The 23,596-nt window shown below is 36.1% G+C and overlaps 2 protein-coding genes across 10 annotated transcripts; both read right to left on the bottom strand.

Annotated features, from left to right (window-relative positions):
* Window positions 1-473: 473 nt before the first annotated feature.
* On the bottom strand, window positions 474-3,819 carry LOC110670440 (uncharacterized). Its single transcript, XM_021832497.2, has 2 exons — window positions 2,460-3,819; window positions 474-798 (listed from the first exon to the last, which is right to left on the bottom strand). Exons 1-2 carry the CDS (start codon window positions 3,192-3,194, stop codon window positions 637-639), a joined length of 897 nt encoding a protein of 298 aa, XP_021688189.2. The 5' UTR covers window positions 3,195-3,819; the 3' UTR covers window positions 474-636.
* LOC110670439 (protein REDUCED CHLOROPLAST COVERAGE 1) lies at window positions 660-22,366 on the bottom strand. Of its 9 annotated transcripts, XM_058152483.1 has the most exons (27): window positions 22,046-22,366; window positions 21,861-21,922; window positions 21,033-21,125; window positions 20,461-20,533; window positions 19,947-20,261; window positions 19,797-19,864; window positions 19,568-19,699; window positions 18,031-18,072; window positions 17,343-17,867; window positions 17,050-17,201; window positions 14,967-15,513; window positions 14,826-14,888; window positions 14,645-14,746; window positions 13,331-13,648; window positions 12,096-12,188; window positions 11,902-12,003; window positions 11,624-11,728; window positions 11,319-11,452; window positions 10,668-10,851; window positions 10,048-10,179; window positions 9,527-9,639; window positions 8,908-8,998; window positions 6,211-8,485; window positions 5,855-5,929; window positions 5,324-5,476; window positions 873-963; window positions 660-798 (listed from the first exon to the last, which is right to left on the bottom strand). In XM_058152483.1, exons 1-23 carry the CDS (start codon window positions 22,104-22,106, stop codon window positions 6,371-6,373), a joined length of 5,622 nt encoding a protein of 1,873 aa, XP_058008466.1. In that variant the 5' UTR covers window positions 22,107-22,366; the 3' UTR covers window positions 660-798; window positions 873-963; window positions 5,324-5,476; window positions 5,855-5,929; window positions 6,211-6,370. The 9 variants fall into 9 exon arrangements, with proteins under 9 accessions (XP_058008466.1, XP_058008467.1, XP_021688181.2 ...); XM_058152484.1 differs by lacking the exon at window positions 873-963 and having other exon boundaries at window positions 662-798; XM_021832489.2 differs by having other exon boundaries at window positions 792-963.
* Window positions 22,367-23,596: the final 1,230 nt, after the last annotated feature.

Below are 23,596 nucleotides of genomic sequence, written 5' to 3'. Positions count from 1 at the left end.
GGGTTGTTGCTTGTAACAGATTGGGAGTCAAATTAGTCAATGTATTGAGAAGAATATAAATACTCTATATCATTGTGCCATACAATTCATGGAATGAATAAAACAAATGAGTCTTTCTTTCTTAGCAATTCTTCTCTTCTTCTCTCTCTCGAAAACTCTTCTTCCTCTGTCTCTGATTCTTCTCTTCTTCTTCTTCTATTCTCTTTCTAATTCTTCTGCACTTTTCTTCTATTTCCTACTCTAAGATTGAGAATAGGGCCTATGTCCAGAAGACTTAACAAATTATTTTTTTTAGATTGTTAGCATAAATACTCATTATTTTAAAATTTAAAATAATTGCTTTTTTTTACCGTAATTTAAAATAATTGTTCTAATATAATTAATTGAATTTGTATTTTAGACATAATTGAAACAATGAAAAAAAAATTAAAAATTCAATCAAATCAGCAATTACTCCATCTGACAGAGAAAAATGCAGACAGGAGACTTCAATTTCTATTTCTCAATATTCTGATGTCCTTCAATTATTGGATAACAATAAAATACATCAACTCTGAAGGCCGAACAGAATGAGCTACGGCAGCAAATCATTGCCATTGACACAAATCTAAGCCAAAATTGCCCACAGAAGAAGACCTAAGTTACAACTAAGCCACCCTGACAAAAATAACAAGCAACCAGAATGCCAAGCACAGCTCCAGCAAAGACTTGTAGCGGAGTATGCCCAAGAAGTTCCTTGAGTTTTCTCTCACTGATAGGATGCCCTTGAAACAGGTCCTCAACGATAAGATTAAGAACCTATGTCGATGCAGGAAAGATACATGTTAGCTCCTACAAATGCCAATGACTGTATATTTGATATTGCAACCTACCATTAGGCAGGGAAAAGAAAGTAGCCAATTTCATATCTTCCAAAGGATTGAAGGAGATACTATTGTTTAGTTAATCTGCCTAGAAGACATCCTACGCGGTAAATAAGCATAAGAACATTAAATATGTAGGTTTGCAAGGCAGAGATATAAAAATAAAGTGACTGGAACTTCAAATGCTAATTAGAAATGGATTCAAATATGCACTACTTAACCAAAAGTTTCGACGTTCAAGGCAGAAATTACATGTTTGCTGGATGGCAGTTTAGTGGGTACAGCTTATAAATGTTATAATGTATATTCTAGATAAAGACACCACTTAAAATGAAAGTCTGGTAATCCCAAATCCCATTTACGTTTTACACAAGGCAAATATTTATCACAGTTGACCTCCGCCAAGATCCAATGGTCCTCTCAATATTCTCACAGTTGATACCACAACGTTAGCTATGAGAACTTGTGATCATATACCGAAGTCAATTAACCTGTTCAGTTGGTAGCTACCATGTTCATTTCAGACATCCCATTTCTGTTACCACTTACCAAAAATGGTTCCATAATTACTATGACTCTCACTTTACACTAAGGTAACTGTGCTTGATAAGGTTACCTTGACAGAATAAGACACTGTCAAACTTCAAAACAGTGGCAAAATCTATAAGAGCTTGGAAAATAGGCAGACCTAGACACACACCCATTAAGATATCATATCATAGTCCAAGTAAATATAAATTGCCACCATAACCTAAATCCTAACCAGTTATTCTAATACTAAGCAGTCATATATGCATTATTACTGACATGCGCCAACTGCAATTTGCAAACAGATGAGATAATCATCAGAATTCAAGGCAACATGCTTTCTGGGGTTTACTTATGATGAAACAAAGCAGTATATTGCTCCAAGCAATAAGCACACGTTCAAAAACCCAAGAAGCTATCCAACTAACAGAAATTTTCAAGCAATAACTAATCAAACCAACCAAAAACCAAATAATAAATACTGATAAGTTCTGTTCAGTCTCTTAGTTATAACCAAATGCTCACCCCTATTCGACAATAGGGTACTCAAATACCAAAATTCAGGCCTTTGCACTCAAATGCTTATCAGGAGTATCCACTAAATGGTAAAAAGCAATGACCTGCTGAGTTCCCCATACAAGTTATCTGTTCCACCACTAGCAATATCAAATAGTTATATCCCCAGATGATCCCCTGCTCTGATTGGTTATCAGTTGATCCAGGTAGAAAATAGATTTAGCCGAACATGGGACATAGATTCAGACCAAACAATCATTCCAATTTATCAATATCACTAATGATAAAATCAACATGTAAAGACATAGGTACATAAAAAAAAAAAAAACTCCAGCTGGAGTTAGGCAATGAGAAAAAAAAATAAATAAATAAAGGCAATGCAACAATAGAAACCTCTATATCTTATACTTTACATGTGCATTAAAAGTACCAACCTTCGCTCAAACAACAATGAAAATATTTTTCTGACAAAACATAACTTAAACAAGACCAGAAGTAAAAGTAATGATAAAGGTAATAAATCTTTTTCGTTTACAATAAAACACTGATTACCTCAGCTTGCATTCCAGCGTGACGCCTAACACCGATTGCATCATACATAACTATAAGGCTAAACCCCAAACAAACTGGAAATAACGAATCAGCCACCCCGTGACAAAGCGCCACTGATGTTGTCAAAGCAGTGCATAAAGCAGAGTGTGAAGATGGCATCCCTCCAGAAGCAAACAGTATTCTTAAATCCCATTTCCTCTCCACAAAGAAATTCAAAATCACCTTTATTGATTGGGCCACAAACCATGCGAGCAAACCCGATATAAAAGTTGGGTTTGCTGCCAATGTCGCTACAAAAGGACTAATTCGAACCTTAGCGTTCGATGTAATGCTTAATAAAGCCACTCCAAAAGCTCCGTTTTGCAAGTAATTGCCACTGTAACAGTTCATTGCTTTCTTCGATTCCTCGCTATAAGCTCGTAGGCGAGAAACCCATTTCTTGGTTTGAGAAGAAGCTACGCCCTTGACGCGTTGAAAGATTGGGACGAAAACCCATAAAGGGTTAAAAGAACAGACGCTACTATTACAGTCTGAATTGGGGTTTTGCCGATTTGAAGGAGTTCTACAGGACAAACAAATAGGAGAATTTTTAAATTTGGTAAAATAAGTCAACTTGAAGAATGACAAGTGTTTAGGATAGAAAGATTTAGCGCCAGGATTTGGAGGATTCAAAAAGAAATAGTTAAAACTGGGTTTAAAATAGTTAAAACTGGGTTTAAGGATTAAAGAGTCCATGAGAGGAGACTTCTACGCTTGAGCTCAGTTTCAGTCAGCATTTCAGAGAGGAACTCTGACGAAGAAACGAAAGGCTAAGTTAGAGTTTGAAACACCGCACCAGAAAGGGATTCGCTACAGTGGATAGGAACTAGTGGTGGAGCAAGAGACCTTCGTTTATCTTGTTACAACAAAGATGCCGTTTTTTCTCAAAAAAACAAAACAACAAAGATGCCGTTTTCCAATCACATTAGGCAAGGAATATGCTTTGGTTCATTTGCTTGGTGCTTGAAAATGGGTTTGGACATGAAAGCAAAGCCCAAGAACAAGAGGAGGGAAGAGTCGTTGGGCATTTATATTTGGGTTGGCCTAACCTTGTTTTTGCACTTTTGGCCCAATTAAACGGAGAAGGGTAATATAGTAAAACAGCTAAATCCGTTGGAGACAGTTTCCAAGGGCTCTTTCCCTCCTCCCTCGAGTCTCTAGCCGACCTTCCTTCCATTTTCCCGGTTAGTTCGCAAAACGTCTTTTTCTTCAATTTTAACACAATCGCTCTTTTACTCTTTCCTCCCTCTAAACGACAAGAAATGAGTCATAAATACAAGTAAAACAAGAAATTCTTAAAATTATAATAAGTAATCTTTTATTTCGTATCTCTAACTAATTTTCTACCACCATTGATGAAGAATTTAATATTATTGGTGAACGAGATACAGAGGTCGGTATGACCCTCGGCGACAACGGTGAAGAAAGCGCCTTACCTACTCTCTAGGACTCTTTACTCACCATTGCCATCATTGGTAACCAGGTCTCATTTCTGTGTCGAATTTATACGAAATATTAATTTATCATCGACCTTAATAACATTGCCATGAGAATACAGAGGCTTATAGAGCGTTTGAATTGAGGGATTACGGCTGTTTGGAAGGGAGAGTTGAGGAAGAAGAAAGTTTTTGGGAGATTATTTGAGAGTTGAAAACCCCTCAAAATCTGTCAATTTCCAACTCACCGATTTCGGTGGGTTGAGGAATGTTTTATTTTTTGACTTACTATATTTCCCACAGTAATTTTACAAAAACTCCAAATTGCCTATCTTTGTGTATTTGACTTATTTTTTATCTTACCATCCAACCAAACAAAACAAGGTTATATACTCTTCATTTGCTTTACTTTCTTCCCAAACATAAATAAAACTATTATCTTACCTTATCATACCATACATTCTTTTACCTTGTCTTATCTTACTTTATTAAACCTCCCTTCACCCCACTTGTGGACATGGAAATTTGAGAATGCTTTACTGCTAGATTTATAATTTTCTTAGGCATTTTTCCCTCATCTGAGGCAACATGTTGTTTCTGTCCTTGTTTGTATCCCACATTTTTCCTTTTGTACTCTTTGCATGCATGAGTGTGGAAGCACCTGGAGTTCCTTGATGGCTTAAATCGTAAATGTTTATCGTTCCTCTTCTCCAATAATCATATCTACTTAATCTCGTGCTTCTTCTCTTGTGCGCTTTGTTGTGAACTTTTATTTGTAAAAGGATCTTAGAAAAGAAATTGGACTACTGGCATTAAGGACATAGGCTTCATGCGCTTATGATACTGATGGCAGTAAATGGTGAGTTGACCTTTCCAATACTCATTGTGAGTAGTGACCCATGAATTGTTATGCCTTTTGGGTATGTCCTTTTGGTTTTACCTAAACAAATGCCATTGCCATATCTGTAATCGTTAGCAGTAAAAAATAAAAAATAAAAAAATAAAAAATAAAAAATAAAATGTTAGGAAATAATTTCCAATTGTAATTTCACTAAACCAGGAGTCCGGAACTACAATCAAATGGTGATGATAAAGATACAGAGGCTCAAACAAGATGAAGTTATCTACCAATTCAAGTATCATGAAGCATCAAACAACAGAGTTATCTATGGCAGACATGTCCACTGGTCGAAAAATTTTAAAACTTCGGATTCTTTTGGTCTTCAAAATGTGGTTGCATTTTCAACCAAAAATAAAAAATAAACAAATAAAGGGAAAAAAAGCACAAGTCAGCTTGAACAAGTTCCCTGAAGGAAACAATTTCATTTATTTACAATTCAATCAAATTAATATCAAAAACATATGTTATGGGTACTTAAAATACTTAACTGCCATGAGATGCTGGGGCTCCTTCGAAGTTCTTTGAAGCTCATTCTGTCATTAGGTAGATATCAAAATTTTCTAACCGTGTTGTCAGCCAAAATTGTCACCTCAACCGATGTTATTGAAAGGTCCCACAAGTAAACAAACCTACATGTTAACCTGAATATCAACCAAAAAAATGATCAAGAACTTAAATGTGGCTCAATATAATAACAAAATATAAGCTTCATAAATTCTCTCCTTCAATTTAATCTTCAGCATTATGTAATTACATCACTCAGCACATCCTTCTTTTATGTACCAACTGGGAAACAACTTAGTGGCTAAAATAGTTTCTAGATACATAGACTCTCTCAACAGTTCACCATGAGAATCAATTGAACTTGGTTTAACGCAAGCAACCAAAAGAGTTGTCCTTTCTTTAATCAGAGTTAAGCATAACGTGTAGATAGTATCATCTTCCAGAACTGATAAATTGATAAATCATCAGAAAGGATAAAGAAAGGAAAATAAATTATGCATCTGTAACAGCAATACCTGAAATAACAAAAACATCTTTTCCTCTATCTCTGGTGTCCATTGCACAGACAGGGGACCAACTCGTATTGAGAGCTGCTGCCAAATTTCTAAATATTAATGTGCTTTTTTAACAGTCAATTCTTATGTACATTCACATCTATCCTATCCATGGAATACTAAAAGAAAGGTCCATCTACCAATGATAGACTGTTCACATCCATGATAATCAATATTTATTCACTAAATAAAAGTAAAAGAAGACACTAAAAAATTCAGGTCATAGAATTCACATATCACCAGGGGGGAAAAATAAAAGAATAATTGGCAAGTGTTAGCAGGGTAAGAAAAGGCATCTTTGGTTATAGAAAACTAACCTGCATTTTCAGAAGTCAGTCTGATCATGAGAACCAGAAAATGTTTAAAACATTCATATCCCTGTGTATATGATGAAAGAAGCTTTATACCTTCTACTCTTTTCTGGACTATCTTGCTATACTTGATTGGTTTGATTGGGAAGAAAAGCAGAACCTTGGATCATGTGGCATTACCGGTACAGTCTTCACTCAATGAAAAGCCAGTAGATTTTGGAGCTTCGCCACTTCTTACTACTCGATTACATATAACTTTAAAAGTTTGTGAGCCATATGGTCGACTAAGCAAACTTATTGGCATTCTCAGAGTCTGCTTTCTGTTTCTCCTTCCCCTTAACAAAATGCTGAAGGTTTGTTCCCCATCAATCTTCCTTTCATCACTGCAGCTAGTATTTTCTTCGAAACTTTTCTTCTGACCTGAATCATTCCCAGAAATTTGACCCTTACCCAGATTTGAATGACCATTTTCCTTTACACTTTCCAAGCCAACCCCAGCCAGTTCTTTTGCATCATCTGTTCCCTCTGATGCCAGAAGGTTCATTTCTTTCTTAGCTTCTCCTACATTGTCAATATCCGCTGGAAGAACTGGAGGTGGACTTGTACTTTCAGGATTTTCAAATTGCACTTTAGGCTCTACCATAGGATCAGGAATTGGCTCAGCAACAGGTGGTGGGACAGAAAACTCCATTCCACAACAACCAGGCCATACTGTGCTAGGAATAAACTCTGATACATGACTGTTCACATTACACTGCCAAGAGAAATGATTGGGATGAAAGGCATTGCTAGTTACTAGAAAGGTACTGGTTGGCACCGCTTGGCTTTGACTGTAAGGAGGGTAAATAAAAGGCAATGGCTGCATCATGTTTGGGGTTGGAGGAGCTGATGGGTTTGGGTGGTGTGGGGAAGACAATGGACTAACTGTGGGTAACACAGTAGCAGGCCCTGGATGCAGAGTCATGTTTACTGGCCATGGTGCAACAGCTGGAACAGCACCAGAACCAGAAAGAAGAGGAATATTCATGTTTACAGGTGCAGGACGTGCAATGTATGGTGATGGGTTAAATGGAGCTGCAGAAGCAGACAACTTCTTATTTGGGAGTCCATGAGTCTCACCTGAATTAAAAACCAGTGATTTGTCCTTCAAATCCTCTACTTGAGGCAAGGTGGAGTTAGAATTACCTTGGGGTCCAAATTGAGTAGAATCCTTCTCACAAGGGGATTCCTTTGAGGGAGAATCAATTGAATTTGGTATGCTGTCCATCAATGAGCCATTCTGCAAAACTTCATGAACTTCAATGACACCAGATTCAGATTCTAGTGAGCTCTGAGGCACCATCAAAGAATTATCTTCCTTTGCATCAGTTAAGAGGCTCTCCTCTTTCCTCTCAACATCAGTTACATTGCTCAATTGATCTGCCAAAACTATTGCAGAACTTTTATCCTTCTCTCCACATAAATCTTGTAAATCTGTTACCACTTCAACAACAGTTTCCGTTGCTTCATTTGTCTCTTCCTCATGTTTTCCAACACCAATTTCCCTATTATCTGGAATATCGCTTTGTGGAAACCAGACCTGAAACTTAGCAATAGTGCCTGGGGGTGCCAATGCTACTTCCTTGTATGAAGGGGACTTTCCAAGACTAACTATTGAATTCTTCACTGGGCCAACATCAGTAGGGGCAGAACTTGAACTAGATTCGAGTGACAAAGCAAAAGCTTTGCCATCGCTTCTTGAGTTCTCTGTTGTGGCAGTTTTATTAGCTGAAGGAATAGACTTGACCCTGTACGTTACAGCTTTCAATATTCTCCTCCCATATTTGGTACCCTGGGAAGGATTTGTTGCATGGTGATCCACATAACTTCCATGAGATAGTGCCCGTTTCTTTAAGAGATAATACCTACTATTCTGGTGAGTATTCTTGACAGGAGAGTAATCCATGTTAGTATCCACAATCTTTTTCTGATAAACCTTGCCAATGATTCCTCGCTGCTGCTTCAGGCGTCGCCCATACGAGCCAGCTGATCTTGGCCTTTGAACGGGTTGCCATCCATCATCCACTTCAGCATGTGTTTCCAGCAATGCTTCATTGGGAATGCCTGATTTCTTCTCAGCAGTCTCTTCCGAAATGGTTTGCTGGAACTGAACTTGGGCAGAGCTAGTCTCCTGGCTGGCAACAGGTGTGTGCATCTCTTCATCTGACGCCTCATTGAGAGTCTCTTTTGGAGATTCATCACAACTTTCTACATTCACATTTGGGTTGGTTTTCTCCTTTATCTGAAATGGAAAATTGAAATTTGTGGAATGCATTAAAGAAAAATTAAAATATGCTAACACATAAAGGATTGTAAAATCTGGCAATCAGTTCGACAATCTAGAGTGGTGACATCCTTGGGCTTGGTGGGTTCAATCATTTCCATCTTGCGGAGAGAAAAAGGCATATTTTCATTGATTTGACCAAGTCACTTGTATTTACAATAATTTGGTTTGGTTACTCCATTTGCACACATCTTGAAACTACTATTTAAAAAAAAAAAAAAAAAAAAAAAAAACACAATGTAAAGTTGCCTAGTCCAATAAATATGCTTTTTATACAATCAAATACATCAAAAGCAACTACAATAAGTTTCACACCAGATCGCATTGTCATTAAATGGTTCAAAATTTGCTACAACAAACATAGTATGAACTCTGTTTACCTTCGTAGTATAGCTTTTCCTCTTCACTGATACACAATCTCTCCCCCTGGTCTCACAACTTGGATTAATATAGTCCAGCAAATCAGAAACACTGCCAAATATTAAAAAGCAAACTTATTGGTAACATGTACAACTGCTTCACTAATAACATGCATCATAAGCATCACTATGGTTAGCAAATAGCACATTTATGGTGCATAACTGCATATATTTACATACAGAAAAACAGCAACATCCACTGGGATCCAATAGACACTCCTGAGGAATGCCTTGATAGGTCACCTATTTTACATACTGCAAATTTCAGCTCAGAAGATAGGCTGAAGTGCACCATGAACAGCCAGTTATAATGTTTAAAACGGTAGGAATGTTAGATTAATAGTCCTTGCCAAGTAGCATGGAGGCAACTATCAAAGAAACTATAACAAATTACATGTATATCCAACACAGTAATTTCAAGAACATAACAAGTGCCAGATACACATGTAACTGCACTCTAGCTGAGTATCTCAATGGTGTGATTAGACATATAAGTAGCAGAGGAACAAAGTACATCAAACTACAATATGTCAACTTCATTAAGGTAAATGACACCAAGGATAATGTTAAGCTAGTTTACCTTAGGTGGCCTTTGCTAGCAATGGATGCATCAGGTTTCTTAGTACCATTCCGTGTAGCTTCTTGCTGTTCAAAGGCCTTGGACTCAAAGTACTCAAGCCAAGCAGCAGCATCCTGCATTATTCCATTAAAAGGAATTAAATGTATAACAAACATTTGCAATATATATATACATGTCTATGTACAGAGAGAGAGAGAGAGAGAGAGAGAGAGAGAGAGAGAGAGAGAGAACTAGCACTTGAACTTATTGACTTCAGTTAACATGTCTATGGGAGCACATGTCATGTTAAAAACTATAAACTTCCAAGAATCTAGTTATTGGAATGTTCTCAGCACATTTAACCTTTTGATTCACAAGCCAGTAGGCAGGTCATAATTTCGGCAAATGATCCAAATGTTCAAGTGTGTGTAGTGGCATCAAACTAATAAGTGCTTAAAATACGAAGTAGCTAGGAGGGACTTGAATGCTGCAACATGAAAGGGGAAGGTAAATTCACTAGTGATCTGGATCTGATAAGACACCTGAGTACGTAAATCATCAGGGCCCAGTTTTGCTCGGAGAATTTGCAAGGTTGTTTGTTCATGCTGAACGCTTAATGGATACGCTTCCATCAGTGAGAGTGCAATTGCTATTGCATGGTAACTTGCTGCTGTCTGAGATCAAAGTAAGAGCACAGAGTTTAGTAAAAATGTAGAACACGCATACTTTTCTAGAGCTGCAGCAAGCAGCTCATTATCTAGCATGCATAAAGGATACAATGAAGATTCCATGTTTGTGCATTTATTAAAAAGATGTAGCAAAGTGTTTATAGAAGTGTTGTTTACCATCTGAAATTTCAAAAACTACTCAGTGCGCATAAGTTCTCCATTGTGCTCAACAGAAAACATCCCCACTCTAATCTGGAACTGACCCCCCCATTTCTGGTGTTTTCTTCTCTTAAAGAGGGTGGAGGAGTTGAAGGTGGCAATTTTAAGGAAAATTAATTATTCATATATAGCATAACTTCCCCCATTGTGTTAAGCCCTCTTCCTTTCCCTATAATATGTGACAGAAGTATCTTCAAATATTTAACCCACCAAGAAATTAGAACTAGATGCAAAAAATATGACATTGATGAACCTCAGCCAAGAAAAAACAGAACCTGAATATGATCCAGACCAAGTAACCTTTGGTTGCACTTCAGAGCTTTATGAAGATATCTAAGGGCAACGTGCACATTTCCCAGGCCTTCCTCCATCATGGCCACATTGATGTATGTTGCAGCAGTGTTTGGGTGTGAAGGGCCACATGTGAGATGCAGAAGATATAAAGCACGCTTCACATACCTGGTCAACAACAATACTGAACATTCACGCCAGGTATAAAGGTAAACCAGAAGCATGAAGAACAAAGCCTTCATGAATGGAACAGGACATAGGTATGTGGCTGCAGTTATATCCAAGGACTTGTGGAAAAGATTACAAAAGAAAACTGGAAGTTGCCCAAAATAGGATATCAATTTAAGCCAAATAAAAAAAAACCACACTGCTCAAAATCTGATTAACAGCAAAAGTATAAAGAGTTGACTGATATGCAATCTTTGAAATGAATCAGTATGAAGGCAATGACCTTTCTGACCCCCTTCTAATGATGAACATAAGCATGACCAGCAGAAGAAAGAACATAGCGTGCATCACCTAGACCACAAGGCGATCACTCGCCACAACGTTGGAACAATATTAAAACAAGATAGGTATAAAGCATGTTTTGTTCATTCAGACCCAAATTTTGAAGCCAGAAGAGTAAATCATACTTGAGGGCCAACTCCGTATGCTGAAGTCTGTAATAGAACACAGCAAGATCCCCATAACTTTTCATTGTATCAGGATGATCCAATCCTAGTTCCCTCTCATTGATATCCAAGGCTTTTTGCTGATATATAGTAGCCTGTAAAATTGAAACAACATTGAATGTGAACCATTACTATAAAACAATGCAAAATTTTCTAATCTGAGAATGTAACTATATTATGCTTATTCTTCCAAAAATTATATAAAATTTGGCATGGTGACTGGAAATTTTGCAGCAAAATTTGAAAGAAATAGACAATAAAAAGACCTGATTGAAGTCTCCAGTATGATACAATACAACAGCAAGAAGGCTGTAAGCTCCTGCAGTCATTCGATGGTATGGACCACAAACTGCCACCAGCTTTGCTAGAGCCTGGACATATCACAGAAGTTTTTCAGCTAATATACTACAGAGCCCGCAGAGGCGCAGACAAGGATGAAGAAATAGTAGGAGAAGGACCTTCATATGAGGGTTTTTTTCCCCGCCTAAAAGAAATTTCTAGTTCACATGTACAAATAACAGGGCATAATTTCAGCTGTCTATACCTTTGACCCATGGGTAACTGCATCTTCAAGTTTTCCCTTGTCTAAGGCTGTTTTTGATGATTCCAGGAGTTGCCTTCCATCTGCAGAGGAGCATGCTGCTTGCTGTAAAAAATTAGAAAATGTAACTCATTATTAAATATGGGAAAATTCAAGCAGTTACCAGAAAAGATAAAGAAAACATGTACTTTCATCACCTTATGCACTGGGACCAAGCTGACAATATCTGATTTTTGAAATGGATGTAGAGAATCCATATCAAAATCCCTTGGAACCAATTCGATACCCACCTAAAAAAAGAATGGGAAAGGCACCCAAGGAAAGAGAGAGAGAGAGAGAGAGAGGAGTGCAAGAATGTCAATTGTTGTGTTTGAGTTTTCATTTCCACAGCCAAGCCACAATCCTGAAGTAATTAAGGTCCAGTAAATTCATTTTTTCTCTCCATTCCACTATATTTAAGGCCAAACTTTCAGTCTCCAATGAAGTAAAACATTAAGTATATTTGCAACACTTCTGCAATCTGCCTAAAAGAGGTTATTGCATTTAGGGAGCACTTTGCTTGAAGATGAAAATGATTGAATGTCATCCATGGGACACAATACAGTGGTTCAAAGTCACAATTTGACGGGCCATAATTGTATAACACCAGATAATCACTTTCATTGTTGATAAATAATACGGTAAACCATTAACTTCAAGCAATGACATCCATTCATATTGAATTGGTTGAACTTAGGAAGCCAACACCAATGTAGTTAAAGCATAAGGTGCAATCAAAGTGATGCATCACTCATCGCTTAAAATGCAAAGCACAAAAAAAGTGTTCCCTTCATTGAAGGAAGTGCAAAGTTATTAAAAAATTAACTAACAATATAATATGCAAAGAAAATACAATCCTCTATATAAATTTAAACCCTTAAAAAATCATCAAACATGCAAAAGTTTTTAGCATTCAAATTCACAGTCATAACTAGAGATATTCACTAGATTTCCAATGTTGGCCCTTGAAGTTGAGGCTCTTTGCACATTGCCCTTTTTTTTTTTTTGCGCTTTTTTGTGCGCTTTGCGCTTTAGGCGCAAAAAGTCCTCACTTCAGTAAATGTGCTTCACTTAGCATATGTAAAAATGCTTTCCTATTTGTCGCTGCACTTTTGCTCTTTTTGCGCTTTTGACTACACTGGCCAGCATCCGACTGCCTACATTTTGTAAAGTCATTCCAATCACTTGTCATGACTTAAAAACATTATTCAGATATTGATATTAATCTCCCATTATGTGTCTAGAACACATTGCAATCCAAAAAAAAGGGGAAATCTTAAAAGTTGATTGTAGATTGTACAATTTAAAACCTCAATTCTTATCATATAATTATTATATTACATGTAGGAAATTCCAGAGCTTTGATATTCATTCTAGGTAATTATAAATATACCTTGTGGCATAATCCACGAAGAATTGCAATTTTTCTCACATCTTTGAAGCTTGAGCTGCTAAGATCCCATTCATATCGCTTCTTCAAAAACACCTCTAGCCATCTCCATACAAGAGAATGGACATGGCACGACTTATCTGAATCTCTATTTTCAGGAACCCCAAGCATCAGATTTAATGCAGCAGCTATTGATACAGCCATTTTTTCATGGTCTGCAACAGATGCAATCACAGCCTGAAGAATATGCTTATAAGCTCGTACAATCATCTCATGAATGCAGAGTGACTGTACATGTGACAGCTTCTCAGAAAGCTTTACCTGCATAAAACAAATAGCAAGATTATCCACTGAGGGAAAAACATTTAAATGGAGCATTTCACAAATATAATAAAAAAATTCAAAATTAAATTATTAAAATCTGTATTGGAATCTGAATATCAAGTTAGGCATAAGCCTCAAGGCATGAGGTAAGCCTTACTAATATCAACCTTTTCTTGATAGGAATTACGAAGTAAAAAATATATATATATTAAAAATGAAAATATATTTAAATTTTTTGGTAAGAAAATGCACATTTACTTAACAAAAGAGATTCTGAACATATTTCAAGACAAGGTAGGAGTATCCTAACCGTTTTAACATAGTTGTACCAAGAATATGCATAAAAAACATATTGTAAACATATGATAATGCAATAAATGATATTTTCATGGGTACACATTAGATAAGCTTCAGATTTATAGGAATAAGTCCCATCATTTACATTTCACTTCAGCAAGCTAAGAAAGAGGAAGTCTCACTGGTAGTCAATCAATTATCATTGAAAATCTAGTACTTGAGAGTGGAACGCTGTTAACCAAAGTCTTAAAATAAGAAAATTTACATTCAATGCCGAAGGCATTGAAGAAAGGTGTTGCCATTACTCAATAACCATACATTTAAAAAGAAGAGTACCTCTCCAAAATTGACATCCAAGGAGGATGTTTCACCTCCTTTCCTCATGTAAAGACATCCCTTAAATAGAGGTTATTCATAATTGCAATTTAGCGAATAACTTGAAGATGCCTCTCAAAACATGAGGACAATGTAGTCATTTTAACAAATTGGGATATACACAGGTCTTAGTGACAGTGTAAAGCTTGATTGCATAACATCCAATTAGATAAACTGCAACTAACTGAAATGATACAGTTGTCAGAATTGACATAACTGCATCATGGCCAACAAAGTGAAGATAACAACAAAGTAAAAATATAAATCTAAACAAATGCTCTAAGAAGTCAAAGCCTGCATTTGTGGGAACCAGAAACTTACAACATGTCCCAGGGAACGCATCCGAAGGCCTCTTGTATGCATAAAATCAGTTAGAGTCCGGCCATCCACTGGTGATAGTTCTAGCGAGCCAAAATCTGCTACCTGTATTTGATTTTTAACATTAGTTCTAGGAATTCAAATATAAATGAAAAATTTTAACCAAATGATATCGAGAAATTACCAATTTTGGAAGAGCAACTTCAGTATAATACTTCTGAGACATGTCAACTAGCTCTTGCAAAGACTGTTGATCACATGGCAGGTTAGTTCACACCACACCAAACGCAAAAGAAGGTAACCCAGTGATATCAAAAAGTACTACCTTGCAATGAAGTCCAGTATCTGATTCTTTTAGTCGAGTAAAGGCTGCATCAGACAACAACCTCTGCAGTGCAAGCTCATTCTTTTTGGAAGTGGTTTCAAGTTGAGATTCCATAGAAGCTGAAACAGCATATTCAACTTCCCCAATTACTCCATCAATAGATGATCTTGAGTTTTCAGACTGCATTTTCATGTTGCTTTCGTCTATCTTTTTCTTGTTGCTCTTAAGGGACCTAAGAGGTGTGCCAAGTCCCTCAACCTTCATTTCTTTTTCCAAGAAGAGCTTCTTGCTCTTCTCAATGGGCAGTTTCTTATCTTTTTCTGTATTTTTCTGGTCCTGCAAATGTTGAATCCAGCAGGCTCCAAGTTCCCACCTCACAAAATAATCCTGCTCCAATTCCTCCTGCTCAAGCTTAGCAAGACTTTCTTCGAGCATTTGCTCTACAAAAGCTTGGGAAGCAATGAGCTCTTCACATTCTGAAGTTTGCAAGTGTGCCGCTGGTTTACCATGTTCTGAAGATGTTGTTCTATGTAGAAGTAGCCTCAAACTGTAAGGCAGGCATAGTCAGACTTCTGTCTAATGATGGCAAATATAGACAATTGAAGGTAGCAAAAACATGTTGTGGGCATCAAAATCAATTAAGCCAACCCATGAAAGAGTTGTGTTTGAAAGAAAAAAATTTACAGTCCAACACAGCTTAATTTTTTATCCTCCAAGAATTTTAAACACAATTAATATTTTCCAATATAGGACAAACTAAGATTCTTTAGTAGTCACCTTAGCTTTAGAATTTGCCAGGGTTAAATTTAACCTTGGCATAATTTAGCAGAGATCAAAAGAATATAGCAGTATTCAATCAGATTATAAAACATTCTAGAAATGTTCAAGAAAATAATACATTTCTTAAATGCCAAAAGTTTCATAAATCGAACCTGATATAATTTTCTCATCTTGCACTAAAATCTATCTTAAAATTTATCTAAATGAATGACACTAAAAGCATTTTTACATTAGTTTTAGATGAACTGACAAAACATATACAAGAGAGTATTCCTTGATGCATGATGTTTGCGGATGATATTGTTCTGATAGATGAGACACGAGAAGGAGTCAATAGAAAGCTAGAACTTTGGAAAAGTACTCTAGAGTCAAAGGGTTTTAAGTTAAGTAGAACGAAGACAGAATACATGCATTGCAAGTTCAGTGAAGGCCAAACTGGTGATAGGGAAGGAGTTAGTTTGAATGGAGTGATACTGCCCCAAAGTAATCACTTTAAATATCTAGTCTCAGTCCTTCAAGTAGATAGAGGATGTGAGGAGGATGTTAGTCATAGGATTAAAGCCGGATGGTTGAAGTGGAGACGTGCCACGGGAGTTTTATGTAATCGTAAGATTCCCAATAAATTGAAAGGAAAATTTTACCGTACAGCCATAAGACCGGCTATGTTATATGGTAGTGAGTGTTGGGCACTGTAAGAGTCGTATGCATCTAAGATAAGAGTTGCAGAAATGAGAATGTTAAGGTGGATGAGTGGCCATACTAGACTAGATAAAGTCCGTAATGAGAGAATTAGAGAAAAGGTAGGAGTGGTGCCAATTGAAGATAAGTTGAGAGAAGGGAGATTGAGGTGGTTTGGTCATGTGAAGCGTAGACATACGGAGGCTTCAGTTAGACAAGTAGAGCACATTAGGTTAGAGGATAGAAAGAAAAAAAGGGGTAGACCTAAATTGACTTGGAGGAGAGTAGTACAACATAACCTAGAAGCATTACACATTTCTGAGGATTTAACCCAAAATCGTTCAGAGTGGAGAAAGCGAATCCATATAGCCGACCCCAAATTTTTGGGATAAAGGCTTAGTTGAGTTGAGTTGAATAACACTAAAAGCATAGGTTATGCCTTTCATGAGCCCATCATAATATATGTGCTCCAAGCTAGAGTCAAGCAATAGTGCAATTATACATGTAGTTTATTGGAAAATCCTAAGATCTTTATTTATAATCACACATGAAATCACAAACTGTTGTGGGCATTTTTGGCTAACACATGATAATTTATTGACCCATAGCAAACAATGGTAGGAACCTGTTAATGTTAAGGGCATTGGCACCGCCTTCAGGTTGTTCAAGTTCAATGCTTTGAAATGGACTAACATTTTTTTCCTCTCTCCCCTCAACTTTCACAACAGCAACATAACCACAGTATCTTACATTAACAATACCTAGAGTGGCAATATCCTGCATCCAGAATGTAAAACATTACTCATCAATTCATCAATTAGACTATAATTAATATCCTAAAAGCCATGCGGCACAGAAAAAATAAATTAACCAAAACAATGCAGCACGCTATTGATCTATGACACTTTGAGAACTTACACGTGCAGCAGTATTCTCATCAGCTGTAATTCCTTTCAGTAGGTTCCGCTCTATTAAATCTTTTTTATCCACTCCAGTTGCTTGAATTCCATCAATTTTAGTGTCTATCTTAGAGCTTCCATTGGAAGTGTCTTTCATGATCGTGATGCTCAAGTCTCCTACTCTTTCTGTATAAAGGATTTCACTACTCCCAACCAAACACAATAAGTCTCGATTAGATCTGACATGTTGCACATCCTTAATGGCTCTGAAAATGGCAATGTCAACAAATAAGCTGTGAAGAAGGAAGGCTTTCCTGTCTCGATCCTGCCTCTCATCTGCTGTCTTGCAGGGCATAGATGCAAGAAACAAGAACTCACTAGCCCAAGGTATCAACTCATTTTTCCCATCTCTTCCAAGACCTCCTCCATTTCCTCCCCACAGCTCATCTTCAACAGGAAGAGGAGGGAAAACTGAGGGTGACTGTGCTGCGAATGGAGGGATAAGCCATGTGTTGGCTCTAAAGCCATAAGGAAGATTCCCAAACTGAATGAAGCAAATAAAGGGGGCAAAATTCAGCACAAAAGAAGCACTATGAGAAGTTATTAAACTATATTATTGTAAAAACTTATTGAATGTACATCAGAACAAGCTGAGAGAGAGAGAGAGAGAAAGAGAGAGAGAGAAGATTCAGCAAAATGAATTTGACCTTGTTCCGTTCTGAGAATGCTTTCATGAGATCATCATAAGCCTGAAATTTGAGAAACAAATTATAAAATCTCAACCAAATATTCAACCAGAATGAACAAATGAACTGAAAATATCTAATTCAAAGCCAAAACTAGATTAACAATGATTGTTTATCCAAAGGATCTAGCAAGTCAAAAGATCATAAGCAGGAAGACCAAAACGGTCAAAAGATCATAAGCATGAGGACCAGAACCATCAAAAGATTCCATTGCTAACAAAGAACCATAGAAACAAAATTTATCATGCTTAGTAAGGAAATGCCGCTTTTTGAATAAGGGAAGAAAAATACATGCCTCATACAAGGTTAGTGCATAATTCTAGATATTTGCAAGAAACTCAAATTATTACTAATTTGAATTAGGGGCGAGCAGAATTCCATTCAAACTGGAAAAAAAAAAAAATAAGACCAAACTAATTTATTTCAAAAATTCAGTTCTGTTTTCTCAGTAATTCGGTTTTGTTTGGTTCCTTTTTTTTATTTTAAGAAATTCAGACTATTCAATTCTAGTTGGTTTTTGGAGGAAAAATCTGAATAACAAAGCGAACCAAATAGTTTATTTTATTTAATTAATAGTTATTAGGTCTCAAATTAGAGTTAAAAATAGGAAATATAACTAGAATTGATTCTAAAATGAGTTCAAAATAAGTTTAACCACTGTTTGGAAACTAGAATTTTACAAGAATTCAAGTGATTTCTTTTATGTCTATTCTTATATTTGGAATGAAAGAATTTATTTTTAATTTAAAAAAAAAATATTTCAAAAGATATATAAATTGTGTGCGATTGCAATTGAATTTATTATTTTTTTTTACAAATGATTTATTTTGAAGGAAACAAGCCAAATATGTCCAAACCTAGAAATCCAACTGAATCAAACCAAACCAAAACTGTTCAATTCAGTTTTGATCTACTAAAAATTTCAGTTTATTAATTTTTGAGTTTTCCAGACGAACTGAACTGAACTGACGATGCACAAATCTTCCACTTTAACAAATTAAAAAGAGGACTGGCAATGAGGCCAGTAAATTTATCAATCAAAAAGAGCTATTGCAAACAGGGGTGTCAATTTTGGACACAACCCACGAACATGACAGGAAAATATAGGGTTTGTGTTAGGCTTATTCGTATTCATATCGAATTCGTGTCGACTCATTTGCCTGACTTGACACCGACTTGACACGTTTAACACCATTGATTAATATTAATATTCGTGTCATGTGTTGAACCTACTAACCCATTTGAGCCGCTAACCCATTTGAGCCGCTGTGAACAAGTCATGTCGTATTGAATACACCTAATACAATTTAATATTTTTAAATTTTTGACACAATTTATTAGTTAATAGTATAGTGTTCGTGTGTCCCATGTTGACAAGACACGAACACCACACGTCAATCAGAATTGCCACCCCTAATTGCAACCACCTGATAAGAATATTACCAATGTCGCTTAAACTAAAGAGTAACATAGAACTGAATGAGGAAAAGAAACTAACATTGTCAAAGGCTCTACTAAGCCGCCGAAGCAAATCAACAAGATCGTGACAAAGAATCCGCAGCTTCCCAACATTGTAGAATCCCTTTCTGCAAGCTTCAACCTGAACTAGCTTCCCGTTACAAAGCTTTACCTGATCATTGAAACAAGGAAAATTCAAACCGGCAATACAAAAAAAAAATAAATGAAGTGAGTTTTTAAAAGAGAATGGGAGGGGGAAAAAGATTTACATCGAGGGAGAAGAGATGATCGTCGTCCGAAATGTCCTTTATCTGCCGTTTCGTTGCCTTCCTTATAACTGCAACATTCATCGCAGTGTCCATTATTTTCAATTATTTTCAAAATCTACGTTGTTGTATACAAGTGAAAGGAGAGAGTACATTGAACAGGAGGAGTGAGATGGGAAAGTGAGAAGAACTCGTAAAAGCTCCCAAGCTTAGGGCATGAGGGGCTCATCTCTCCTTCTGCCTCCACCGGCACGTCTTTCGACGATGATGACGATTGTTTGGAGGCGGTGGCTTGAGATTTGGTTGTCGTTTTCTTGGCGGTCTTGTCCTGCGCACCAGGCGCATTCTTTCCAGAATCAGATTTGGACTTATCCAGCGTGCTCGCCGACCGTCCAAACCACATTGTGCAGGCCAGAATGTCGAGGAGCCGTCTAACGTGCGCCACAGCAAGTTCCTCATCGTAGTCCTCTGCGACCAGAGACCGACCAGCGACAACCAGTTAAAAAAAGAAGGCAGACAAATGGCGTCAGTTTTCAGCAATATTTATAAAGAAACGCCACCGACATCGTTTAAGCAGAATTATTGAAGATGCCTAACGGCATCGTTTCATGCATTTATTTTACATTTTAATGGAACGGCGCCGTTGATTGCATAAGAGGAATTTTACCTTCAGTTAACGTGAGCACACAAGGCTTGAGCGCTGAAACGTCGACCGTGTCTTTTAACCGTAGCCCCCTGATCTAGTTAGGAAAAAAAAAAAAAAAAACGAAGTTATAGTGCAGAATTAAAATTTAAAAAATATTTAATTATTTTGAAATATTTACGAGTAAGATATATCAATTTAATTTTAAATTAATTGTTAATATTTTTTAAGTATATATTTATTAAAATTATTCTTGATAATAATTGAAAAATAATGTCAAATAGACATTTATTTACATAATTTTTTTTATTATTTGTCAATTTTATTAAATTTAAATAATTAATTTCTCCTTTTTAAAACTTGAAAGCTTCATATTTGACCAAATTTAGAATTATTGCGCTTAGTGCCAATATATAAGTTAGATTTTCTGCTTCGGTGACAATAACAACATTGACGTCCACTTGGCTATATTAATAAAACGACATGGAATCAGCTATTCCTGGATAGAAGGCTACTAAATGCTAATGGCAGCCTCCCATGATGTGCGAGTAGATAGAAAAACATTGAAAAAATAGTGTATAATGTTGGATTCTTACCTCATGGGACAATGAAAAATTTGTGATGGAGCAAGTTTCCGTGTTCACCGATAAAAGCCGACGAACATCTATAATCCTGTCTGTGGATATCCCCTGCTCAAGATTTCCAAGGTTTTTTTTTCCCACAAATTACCAAAGAAAAAAAAAACTAAAATCCAAGAAAGAAAGTATGTATCAAATAGAGTGTGTATATACCAAGCAACTCATATGGGAAAACAACTGCCTTGGAAACATCTTTTATTATCAACCAAGAGTTTGGAACTGGACAATTTTTGTATGCAGTAAAATCACGCAACTTTTATTAACCAAAATACAGGATTGGACTATCCATCTCCTGTGGTAAGTAATTGTAAGGTTAATTTACTATACTATTGTGGAAGCAATTTTCTTCAAAATATCGACATCAGTCGGAGATTCTGCAGGAGTGACTGATGAGATTACATTAGCCATACATGGTGGGATTGGATTCTATCCACATGTTATAAGCTATGGAAGTACTTTTGCAAACTGCAAAGACATACCAGTTGTCTTCTATCTTTAATGCTAAAATTACTCTTTCCATAAAACTTCTAATGGATTTCAATGGAAGGAATAGAGATTATTTGTCATTTAAAAAAAAAAAAAATTGCTGCCAAGTCAAGTTTGATTGTTTAAAAGAAAAGGCAAGTGAAAGATGCCTGTGTCCTATAAAATTAAAGAAATGCAGAAACAGAACACAGAGTGGATGCTACTGCTAGTGACCCTATAAGTGCCAAAAGAAAAGGTTTTGACAATTGTCTTTTTTTGAAGAATTTGTTAAGAAACATGAACTCATAATGAGCACCATACCTTCAAAACAATACGAGTCTCGTCGGGGAGGTTCACTGTGATATCAGTAACAACCGGAAGAACTGCAGAATCATAAATCAAAGAAGTTAATTAGGCAACTTGTTACTGAATATTGCTGAATATCAACTAATTAATATATAAGGATATTAATTCAGACAACAATTCTACTGTGAACAGATTGTTACCCTTTTCGTCTTTCTTCTTCTTCTCTCCTTTTGCCTTGCCACGACTGTTCCTTGGTGCCATTTTCTAGCTTTGCACGATTAAAGGGTGTACCTGTTTCAATAAATTTTAAGTTGTTGCTTCTTTCATTTTTCACTTATCAATCATAGGACCATAATTCATCACCAAAATTAAAACCAAAGCCTGTAAAGCAAGTCTGTCTAATCCAAGAAGCAGTGCCAGTCAGATGATATATAAAATTCAACACCCATCTCATAATTAGAGTTGAACATCCAAAAACAAACAAATAGTAGCTCAAATTCAAAACTAAATGCCATTTCAGGGAAGAAAATTCATCACTAGAAAATTCATCACAAAAAAAAATCCAGAACAAGGACTTCCATTAATAATAGCAGCTTCAAGGCTCCAGAAATAATTACCAAGTAGCAGAACTGAATTGAAGAAGAGAGAGGGGATAGAAAAAGGGCATTCAATACAAGAGGCAGCACCAGGAATAGTTGCACTAGCGATATATGCTCAAAAAATAATACATAGGATAAAGTAAGAAGGCAAGAAAGCTGCAAGCGAAAGGGTTATTCAGAGAATGGATAATGAAGAGCGCAAAACCATTAAAGAGATTTGAAATGAAGCTCTCATCCTCCGGATAGAAATGGTGAGAGAGAAGGGAATAGATATAGAGAGATGTGACTACGATAAGGAAGGAAGGGCGGAGATTTAACGGTCAGATCAGACAATATATGGCATTTTATGGCAGTTTCTGGCTTTTACGGTAATCATATCATTGGGATATTTATATTATTTAAAATATATATATAAACTATGAATGGAAATATTTTTTTTTTAATTAATAAATTTTAATTTAATGATACAGTCTTGTTGAGAGGCCTTTTTTTTGGTGATTTCCTTTTAATTAAAGGTGATGAAATTTACACCAATATAAAGAAGACAACTTTGAAAATTCCTTTTTTTTTTAAATGTTTTTAATGACAAGAATGGTTGGTTTATTATCATTCCAATTTAAACAGTAAATTAGTTGTAATGTGACCAATTATGTCATATTAATGTAACTAAGTTTTAATTTCCACTTTTCCATAAAAAAAAATTCTAACCTCCACTTTATTTTTATTTTTTTTCATTTTTACATTTTGACGTCATCACCTCATTGTAATACACTTAATAAACTAAGGTATCTTGATTAAATTAATTTTTATTTTTTTTTTTTCTAAATTAACTTAAAAGCTAATTAAATGGAGAGAGATTTAAAACCTAAACAGAACCTAACTATTAGGCGCTTATGACCTAACTGTTAGCTAAATGATTTGGCTTGTCTGAAGCATTAGCTCTTTCATATGAATGATGTCGAGATAATGTCTGAATTTTAGAGAAGCTTGTCAAAGCCAAAAACAAAAAAGACAGTTCATGATTTGCTGTTTCATCCAGCAATGGGCATATGGATAAAGGATCAATAACCTCAGGCCTCCAAATTAATATGCAATATCATCACAAATACATTTATTGTTATACTTTCACATTTGTTCGTCCTATAACATAAA

Source organism: Hevea brasiliensis, chromosome 9 (genome assembly GCF_030052815.1).
Source record: "Hevea brasiliensis isolate MT/VB/25A 57/8 chromosome 9, ASM3005281v1, whole genome shotgun sequence".
Classification (NCBI taxonomy): domain Eukaryota; kingdom Viridiplantae; phylum Streptophyta; class Magnoliopsida; order Malpighiales; family Euphorbiaceae; genus Hevea; species Hevea brasiliensis.
This window is presented reverse-complemented; position numbering and strand designations above follow the sequence as displayed.